This window comes from Anoplopoma fimbria, chromosome 20 (assembly GCF_027596085.1).
Source record: "Anoplopoma fimbria isolate UVic2021 breed Golden Eagle Sablefish chromosome 20, Afim_UVic_2022, whole genome shotgun sequence".
Lineage (NCBI taxonomy): Eukaryota > Metazoa > Chordata > Actinopteri > Perciformes > Anoplopomatidae > Anoplopoma > Anoplopoma fimbria.
Genome location: NC_072468.1, coordinates 27,319,191 through 27,329,410, shown reverse-complemented (window position 1 = coordinate 27,329,410; position 10,220 = coordinate 27,319,191). Strand labels below are relative to the sequence as shown.

At 36.9% G+C, this 10,220-nt stretch overlaps 1 protein-coding gene across 1 annotated transcript in view; it reads right to left on the bottom strand.

Moving 5' to 3' along the window:
* Positions 1 to 9,290: 9,290 nt before the first annotated feature.
* Positions 9,291 to 10,220, bottom strand: part of nek11 (NIMA-related kinase 11) — a 55,774-nt gene continuing 54,844 nt past the window's right edge. The window contains exon 16 of the mRNA XM_054620911.1: positions 9,291 to 9,625. Within this exon, the coding sequence (XP_054476886.1) occupies positions 9,415 to 9,625 (211 nt within the window). The 3' untranslated portion in view covers positions 9,291 to 9,414. The remainder of the gene's footprint in view (positions 9,626 to 10,220) is intronic.

Below are 10,220 nucleotides of genomic sequence, written 5' to 3'. Positions count from 1 at the left end.
GACTGACTGCAGATCAGTTTTCATCGTCACAGACGGACAGATTAACATTTATATCATTTATTCAAAGGTAATATGAAATATTACAACAGATTCATGACTGATTCTGTTTGATTTTTGTGACTCTAAATATTAATATGTGATTATTTGAGATAATCAAATCTGTTTTATTTCCCTTTTTCTCAACTGTAATGAAGATTTATACTGTACATATACTTTTAATGGAGGTACTTGTACTTTACTTGAGTATTTCTTTTTGTTCTCCACTACATCTCAGAGGTACATTTTAAGATATAACAGTCACCGTTTTATGAGGATACATTGATTATGTCAATGGAGGTTCTCACAAGTATAGAAGTACTAACCTGTGTGTTGGGATGTTGACTGTGATCACTGTCTGTGTGTTTCTGCTCAACAATCCCTCACATTGTTGTTAGTCACCGCCAGTAAGGGGCTTTTATTTTGAAATTCTGCACACAGAGTGCATTTATCAGCTGGTTCACACATCTTCACTCCAGAAAAACTCCCTGCTGTTAGTTCATGAACACACACACACACACACACACACACACACACACACACACACACACACACACACACAGACACACACACACACACACACACACACACAGAAACACACACACACACACACACACACACACACACACACACGCACACACACACACACACAAATAGGTGTGTGTGTGTGTGTGTGTGTGTGTGTGTGTGTGTGTGTGTGTGTGTGTGTGTGTGTGTGTGTGTGTGTGTGTGTGTGTGTGTGTGTGTGTTAATTAAGCTCCCCATATCTCAGCGGGGAACGAGCAGGAACTCCTCTGTTATGAGCTGAAGTGTAATTAAACACTGGATGTATTTTTCACTGTGTGTTTTACTTTGACAATAACAATGAAAACCTGTGGTTTATTTATTCTATTTTGTGGGAGATATTTATTTTAGGAGATAATAAACTAAAGAGAATAATGAGAACATCATCAGCAAACAAACAGAACTCTGTAAACACAATAATAAAGACTGAATCTGATTCTCCCCTTATTATCATTTATTATTTGGTTTTATGACATTTTATCTCTGAGGGAATAAAGACGCTTTACTTTGTCTCCGCATCCAGTAGATTAAATGTATTAGTTATTATTTTCTATATATAATTTATGAAAAGGAATGAGGTCATTCTGGTTTAAAACACACAGAGAGACCTACTGAACATATTGATAACAACATATATATATATACATACATATATATATATATATATATATATATATATATATATATATATATATATATATATATATAGAACTTTAAGACATAGAGTGTCCATCAAACGTGAGACTCTGTGACACAGAAGTCCATATGAAGTCTTTTATTTTGGAGGGGGGGCTTTTTGGGATTGTTGCTCTTGTTCAATTAACGTTAAATAACTATGTTGAATGAGTCAACTTATTTAATTCAAGTGTTTTAAAAAAAACAAGAACATTCTGACATTTCATTCATGTTGATTCCCATGGAACATTTCCAATTTGAATATTGACAGAATTTTGCAACCGTACCCAACTTCACTTCACCGTGACTCAGATTAATTAATTATTAGGATCAATTATTACAATTAGAAGTCAAATAATTCGGAATCAAGTAAACATGAAAACAGGAAGAGAAGGAAACTATCAAAGAAAACTTATATTACCTTTATCTTCACTGTTTAATGTTTGACATGAAATAATGATTATTGACTGTCATAATGATTATTGATTGTCATAATGATTATTGATTGTCATAATGATTATGACTGTCATTGATTATTGATTGTCATAATGATTATTGATTGTCATAATGATTATTGATTGTCATAATGATTATTGATTGTCATAATGATTATTGATTGTCATAATGATTATTGACTGTCATAATGATTATTGATTGTCATAATGATGATTGTCATAATGATTATTGATTGTCATAATGATGATTGATTGTCATAATGATTATTGACTGTCATAATGATTATTGATTGTCATAATGATTATTGACTGTCATAATGATTATTGACTGTCATAATGATTATTGATTGTCATAATGATTATTGACTGTCATAATGATTATTGACTGTCATAATGATTATTGACTGTCATAATGATTATTGACTGTCATAATGATTATTGACTGTCATAATGATTATTGACTGTCATAATGATTATTGACTGTCATAATGATTATTGACTGTCATAATGTCATGACTGTCATAATGAATGACTGTTATTGATTATTGACTGTCATAATGATTATTGATTGTCATAATGATTATTGACTGTCATAATGATTATTGACTGTCATAATGATTGACTGTCATAATGATTATTGATTGTCATAATGATTATTGATTGTCATAATGATTATTGATGATTGATTATTGACTGTCATAATGATTATTGACTGTCATAATGATTATTGATTGTCATAATGATTATTGATTGTCATAATGATTATTGACTGTCATAATGATTATTGACTGTCATAATGATTATTGATTGTCATAATGATTATTGACTGTCATAATGATTATTGACTGTCATAATGATTATTGATTGTCATAATGATTATTGATTGTCATAATGATTATTGATATAACATTTGTTTCTGACTTTGTCCTGAACTCTGGGATTTCTACATTCAGCTGCAGCTGTTTCTGGGTTTGTCAGATTACTGCCGTCCAAAAACTGAACAATAGAACAATGTGAGTGTGTGTGTGTGTGTGTGTGTGTGTTTGTGTGTGTGTGTGTGTGTGTGTGTGTGTGTGTGTGTGTGTGTGTGTGTGTGTGTGTGTGTGTGTGTGTGTGAGTGTTCGTGGTTCACAAACCCGTCTCCAGTTTCTGTTTAATGTCTCGATTATATTTCATGAACATAAAGTGTGACTGTATTAATACAAACTGAGCTTCACACTGATACCGGAGACTGAAACTTCATGTGATAAAGACTCATTATCAGTTTTCCATTGAACACAGAGCCTCTGGGATCCTCGTATCTGACGTCTTTGTCCCAAATGTTAACGACTAACAGACTCCAGGAGGAGTTTGGTTTAGTTTAAAGGAGCCAAAGGTAATTGAAAAAAAGATCATTATAAACGTTTCAACACTGTTCCCGTAGATGAGGGCTGGAGGAAGAAGAGCTGATTTGTCTGTTGAAGGCCTCTTCTCATTCACTTAAAAAATGTGATTTGTGTGTATGAGGCGTAAAAACACGTAGATTCATCTAATCTGGATACAGTTAGTTAGAAACATTGGTTAAAATGATTCCAAAATAGGAGAACAAGAGATAAAGGGGTAATGAAATAGGTAGGGGGTCCCCAATGATGCTCCGGGAGGATTCTGCAAAAGCTAAGTTCTGATGCTAACGTGAGCTCAATGGACTGAATATAAGAAGTGGACGTAGTCATAGTGACGTCACCCAGTCCGTTGGTTTGGGACTGCTGTTTTGAAGCGTTGACTTCAGAGATTTCGCAGTTTCCATCTTGGATTACTGCGGTCGCCATGTTGATTTTTTGCTACCAAAGAACAGGAAGTGACCATATATGGAGTGAGGAGGAGTGACGTAGAGACGCCGTATACGTCTCTGGTGTGGACCTGTCAATCAGTGTGTAGCCCCGCCCTAAAGCATCCCCTGCTTTATGGTCTGTTTGACTCTAAATGGAGCATCATTTACTAAATGAACATCATGCTGTATTGAAGAAGACTTGAAACTAGAGATTGAGACCATAAACTCATGTTTACAATGTTTACTGAGGGAATAAATCAAGAGAGAAGTAGAGTCATTTTCTCATAGACTTCTATACAACCAGAGGAGTCGCCCCCTGGTGGACAGCAGAGAGAATGCAGCTTTAAGACCTGTTATATCAATATGTTCATTTTTCAGAACCGGACGTTGTCGCCTGGTTAGCTACACAACAGGTAAACCTGACAGATTGTGGCTTTACATTTTTGTTAAACTAATCTCTACCTAACAACTCGTTTGTGAGCTGTTTTAGTGACATGAACAAGGAAAGGTTTGAGCTTGAGAACATCTGGTGAATCCTGCTCCTCGTGTTTAACAGGTATGAATTTGACCATGTTCACTGTCTTAGCTTAGCGTGTTAGCATGCTAACTGCTAAATGGCAGTTAACTGAGAGTCCAGATGAAGCTGAATTGATTTCTTTAGTTCTGCAGGTGTTTAGAGGAAAAGTCAGAGGATCAGCATAGTTATTATGACTCATCCACTGAGGACGATGACCCATGGTAATCTAACTGTTAGTTCAGACATCAGTATGAAATGTTCATCATGTTCATGGTGTACTGAGGGTCAGGTTCATGCTGGTCTCAGTGTTTAAGCTTCCTTTAAAAACACATTGTTACAAATGTCTTTGTCCTCTCAGCTCGTTATTCGTGTTTGTCGCTGATAGTTTTCTTTAACTGCATGTTTCTCTGCTGCTGGAAGGATTTTGTGGTTTCACAAAACAGAAGCATCTGTTGTTCAGTTCAACCTTTTCATCCAAACCGGCTCCCAGTGGGATTTAAACACCCAACCTCTGGCAGAGTTGGAGCTCCACGGAGCCGTGACAAAGACCAACCCCCCCCACCAGAACCAACAACAGAGAAGCAGTTGAGATGAGTGTTGTTGCTTTGTTTCCCCGCTGAGCTCCAGCAGGAGGAGAGACAGTTAAAGAGCCGAGTTGTCTCTCAGAGGAGAAAGTCTGATGTCACACAGAAGGTTTGTGTTGTAGAGGAGAAACACACAGCTGTCACAAACAACCTGGGTCCAGTTTATGAGGCACATCCATCTCAAACTAATGAAGGTTTAACATTTCTCTGGATGCTTACAGGCTTAGCTCATGGTCGCCATAGTGAATGACGTAACGTATTTTACAAAGATGGTCAATTAGCTTTAGATGTTTTAGAAACAGGAGGTCTTAAAAATCTACATTTGAGCCAATTAAATAGTTTTTTTACTCAAATGCTTTAAAGTTTCAATAAAGTGAATATGAGGTATGAGGGCTAACACACTGATTGACTGGTTTTGACACTACATAAGACAGTTGAATGAGAAGAGAAGAAATCAGTCCAAGAACACCAGATTTAAACCAGGCGACAACCTCCAGTTCTTAAAGTGAGGTCAGAGCTTCATGTGTTAAAGCTGCATTCTCTCCTGTCTCTATAGAAGTCGTCTTCTCTCCTCCTCAGTCCATATATGGTCACTTCCTGTTCATTTAGTAAATTGCATTTAAAAAAACCATAACTTTGGCGGGGCTACACACTGATTGACAGGTCCACACCAGAGACGTATACGCCGTCTCTACGTAAATCAAGATCATTGATTGCAAAAAAAACCTAACGGCCAATAAAAGCAGCCTAAAAGAAGCTGTTGTTAAATTGAACTAAGCTCCATTCCGCAGTAGAAATAGAAGGTTAGAATAGAGTTAACACTGTTGGAATATCAGCTAAACTTCAGAGCAGTTTATGTGTTGGGGATGATTCTATTTAACCCAGATTCATTAAAGCTCTGAAAAGCTTCCTTTTCTAAAAGATAGTGATCTCCTGAATAAGAAGACAGAAGTCCTTTCTTTATTAAAGAACATATAAGATGTCCTTGTAGTTTAGCGCCCTGCTCTGTCTGGGAGGTTTTAGTCTCTACAGGACTGAAGCTCGTCCTCGGAGGAATCCTGCAGCTGGAAGCTAATGACGGAGGAAAAAGCCTCTTTGTTTTAGCTGAGCTTGATTTAAATAAATCCTCTCAGTCTTTCTTTTCATTTCTCAGGGTCAGAATCAACATGATATTCATTTTCTATTTTTGAATCTTGTAACAGAGCTCATTACAACAGAGAGGTCTCATTAGCATCCACTGCCTCATTGAATGGTTATCTCTCCTCACAATGCTAGCAGCCCATTAGAAGGTCACTTTGGTCTTTTGTGTCTAACTGATTGATAACAACACTGTAAAAGAAAAGGTCCAGTGTTGAAGGAGAGCGCTGGAGTCAAAGTCTTATATTGAGATGGCTGGCAGCGTCATTTACCTCCACTGAAGAGTTTGTTGTTGCAATGACAGACTCAGCCTGTTGCTATAAGAGTCTGACAACATTGAGGAAGTTCTGAAACCACATGAGATGACGTAATAAAATGTTGTATAAATCAGGCTATGAATGACATATGAACACACCCCTCTGTAGAAACCTTCAGAATATAGAGAGGAATGAAACTGTAAAGTTTGGTGTATGTAAGAGCTACTGAAGTGGAGATTTATGGATCAGAGTCTGAGAAAAAACTAATTTTAAAGATATGTTTTGTAAAATTACATACATGTTGAAGAAAAAAAACCAACTAATAGATATCAACGTGAAACTTCACCAGTTGATTTCTGACATTAAAACAATTATTATTTATATTACAAGTTTTCTGAAATGTTCTGTTTAAATATGCAAATGAGGCGTTATCTAAAGGTAACTTTGGTGAATTTAGGAGAAATCTACAGACGCAAACACACAAAGTAGTAAAATAAATGTTTCCTTTCCACGAGTCTGAAAGAACATATGGTATGCAATAAAGTTAAAATATAAATAAAACATTTTTTATATAAAAAGGACTTCATGGAAGAAAGAAGGAAGCAAAGAGAGACACAGCAGCGAATTATTTACATCTGCTGGGATCAAGATACAAAACTGAGACTTTTTATTTTTCTGTGTTTGATTTATTTGTTATGGTTGAGTTGTTTTTATAAAGTTATTTTCCATCACTCAGCTTTAACTATAAACACCTGTAACCTGCACACTCGACTAGTTTCCATCTAAATATGTTAACGTTCACGCTAAATTGAAACATGTGACTAAAAGCAGGTTGATGGCAGAAGAGACTTCTATTTTGTGCTCAGAGAAGATCTGACGTCTGAGGTTTCATCAGCTCAAACAAAGATCAGGAGAACACTCCGAACTCACCTGTCAGCTGTGATCTCAGCAGGAAGCTTCACGCTCCGTCAGCAACCTCTTCATCTCTGCAGAGTCAGAGCAAAGAAACGGCAACAAGCAGAACAGCAGGAGAGACAAAAAAACATCATTTTTCATTTTCAGCCTCATTTCCTGTAAATGTAATTATTATGTTTCCTTTGTTTTTCTATCAGGTCTTTTATAGCAAATCCTGTCAGAGCGAACGACTCAGTGGAGATAAACTGAATAAATTCAAGGTTTATACTTACTTTACAGAGCTTTCTACCGTTTCCCGTATCTGTACTCAGGTTTGTTCACATGAACTAACGTAGCCGATAGCTGCTACATGAGCTGTCGGGTTAAACTGTAAATAGTTGGAGTCGATGGTAATTTCCCCTGGCGATGATGTGGCATGTTTTGAGATTTTATCAAACAAAAGACAATAATTCAGCCAAGAGATGGCTGTTTGTTCCTAACACGTGTGAAACGAGACGTCCAAGCCCATCCATCGCTTTCTAAACTTAATGAAGTATTTCACCTCATATAATCGATTAGATTATTTAATCAACAGATTTGTTAAACTTTAAATCTTGTTTTTACCAGAGATGTGTTCATACGCGTTTATGAAATAAGTCATTCATCATGAAAAAAGGTAAAAAAACTACTTTTTATTCAAATAAATAAATCTCAGTCGACCTCAGTTGATCAGCAAAGATAAATATCAACCTCCTTTCAGTGTTATTTTGGATTAAACATTACAACCTCGTGGTTGTTTGCCTCAGCCGTCCAGTCAAGTGTCAAGTTCACATCCATGTCCGTCCAAAAAATCATCACTTCATCATTTTATCCTTTTAAATATGTTTGTGAAATTGTCCTAATTAGCAGATGAATCCTTGAATCACGGCCAGAAACGTTGAGTTTGTCCTCAGACCACAAAAAATCTGATCAGCTCAAACTTGAGTCCAGATGGAGGTTTGAAGAAATTCCCTCCAAATGTCTTCAGATATTACGTTCACGAGAATGGACCGAACGGACGGACGGCATATAAACATAAAGCTTTCAATCATAAAAGTCCATATTTTTTGCATACCAACTAAACCCCCTTTTGCTCAGCCCTCCCTTACCAAGCGTGTCGGAAACCTACGCTGGCCTTCAGGTAGGGAGAGGTATCGTTAGGATTTTAATAGAAGTAGAGGCTTCTTGCTTTCATGACTAAATACTTGTTTTTATAAAGATATGTATAGAATTAAAAAAATAATAATAATTTAGAACAGAATTAGAAGTTATTTATAATTAAACTATAACAAAATATTGTTTCTAGAGCAGTAACAGTTATGTTTACAAGGTCGCTTTATAAAGTAATGAAAACACAACGATTCTTTGTTTCAGCTGATTATACACTTATTAAAATATGGTAAATGCTACAAACTGTTCCTTATCGTGGAGTTAAGAGTATTAATGATTTATATTCATATACATCATTATTGTGTCCCCCATCCTTCTGAAAGCAAACTGTGGTTTGAAGTGGAGCCTCCTGGTGAGCAGCTGACTATCGTCTGGAGAATCTAAAGCTCTTAGAGGGACGCTGATCTGAGCTCTGGGCTCCTGTTTGATGACCTACTTTTCTTTTTCTTCTACTACTACTTGTACTTGTACTCTGTTCAGTCAGGCGTTTAGCAGTGAGCGACTGCAGACATCACAAACAGAAGAACCAGTGAGATGACTTATTGATCCGTCAGCGCTGAAACTGCCTGAGATGGAAGAAGAACTCAGATCTTTACTTCTGTAAAAGTAATAATACAACGATAAGATAAGATAATCCTTTATTAGTCCCACAGTGGGGAAATGTGCAGGGTAGAAATACTCTGCATTCAGATTTATTACTTAAGTAAAAGTACAGCATCAAAATGTTCCAACAGTCAAAGTGTTCATGATTATAATAATTGATGCATTATCACGTTAATGTTGCAGCTGGTCAAGGTTTAACTTGTAGATGAATTTCCCCCCCCAAAAAAATCAAATATCACACAGATCTCTAGAAACGTCCTCACTTTCAAAACAATTCCTCAGTTCTCTTAAATGTCCTTACTTTCCTGAAACGTTTTCACTATGTAAAAAGTCCACAATTTCTCAAAAAATGTGTGAACTTTTCTAAAAGTCTCCACTTTCAAAAAATGTCCACGCTTCCCAAAAACAATCTGTTCTCTTAATGTCCTCACTAATCAAAATGTCGTCATTTCCCCCAAAATATCCTGAGTTCTCTTAAATGTCCTCACTCAAAATTCCCACATTTACACCAAATGTCCACAGTTTCCAGAGTCGTCCTCGGTTGTCACAAATGTCCTCATTTAATATGATTATATACGAATATTACGTTTATGATTTTACAGTTCACAGCTTCCTCTTCAGGTTCTTGTCTCTCTGTCGTTTCCTCCTCAGTTGAGTTGTTTTTCAGAGACAGTCAGACAGGTGGTTCGTCCTCCTGCAGCTGTCTCACTCTCTGCAGCTCTTCCTCGTAGAACAGCAGCTGGTCCACCTGGAGACTGTCATCAGGTTTGTCCTCCGGGTGTCTCGGAGTCTCCGTGACACCGCCGTCCTCACGCCGTCTGGCCTCCTTCAGGTCCTCGTAGAGCTTCTGGAAGACGTCTGAACCCAGACGGCTGCAGACGGACCTGCAGGAGGACACGCTGAGGTTTTAAATGTCTTTAAAGCAGGATGCTCCTCTGAAGGGCTGATGTGAAACGATGTATGTTCCCACATTTAGACACTTTCATCCAATCATCTAGACGTCCTGCTCTTTTTCTGCTTCTTTCAGCACAGAATATACATTTACTGAAGGTCCTTTTATACCATTTGAACCAAATACTGAAGCTGTCATTTCTCTAGAAAGATCAGTCTAAAGTTCAAAACATCTTTAAAACTTAATAATAATAAATAATAACATACATGTTGCAGCTTATTTCACTGAATGCATGAACCAGTTTTAGGAGCATACTTTTAACTGCCTTTTTATGTTTTACACTATTCTTTATTCAGATCTAACTGTCTCTCTCTCTCTATCCATCCATCCATCCATCATCCATCCATCCGCCCATCTGTCCATCCAGCTGTCCATCTTTATATCTATCGGGACAAAAATGGTCATTTTTAAAAAAATCTGTAAACTGAGCACTGCCTCAGAGAATCAGGCCGTGTGTTGGAGAAAATATAACCGGAATTTCTTTTTTTTTCTAAGTGGCCCCACTTTGTTTCTGAAATGCTCTCATG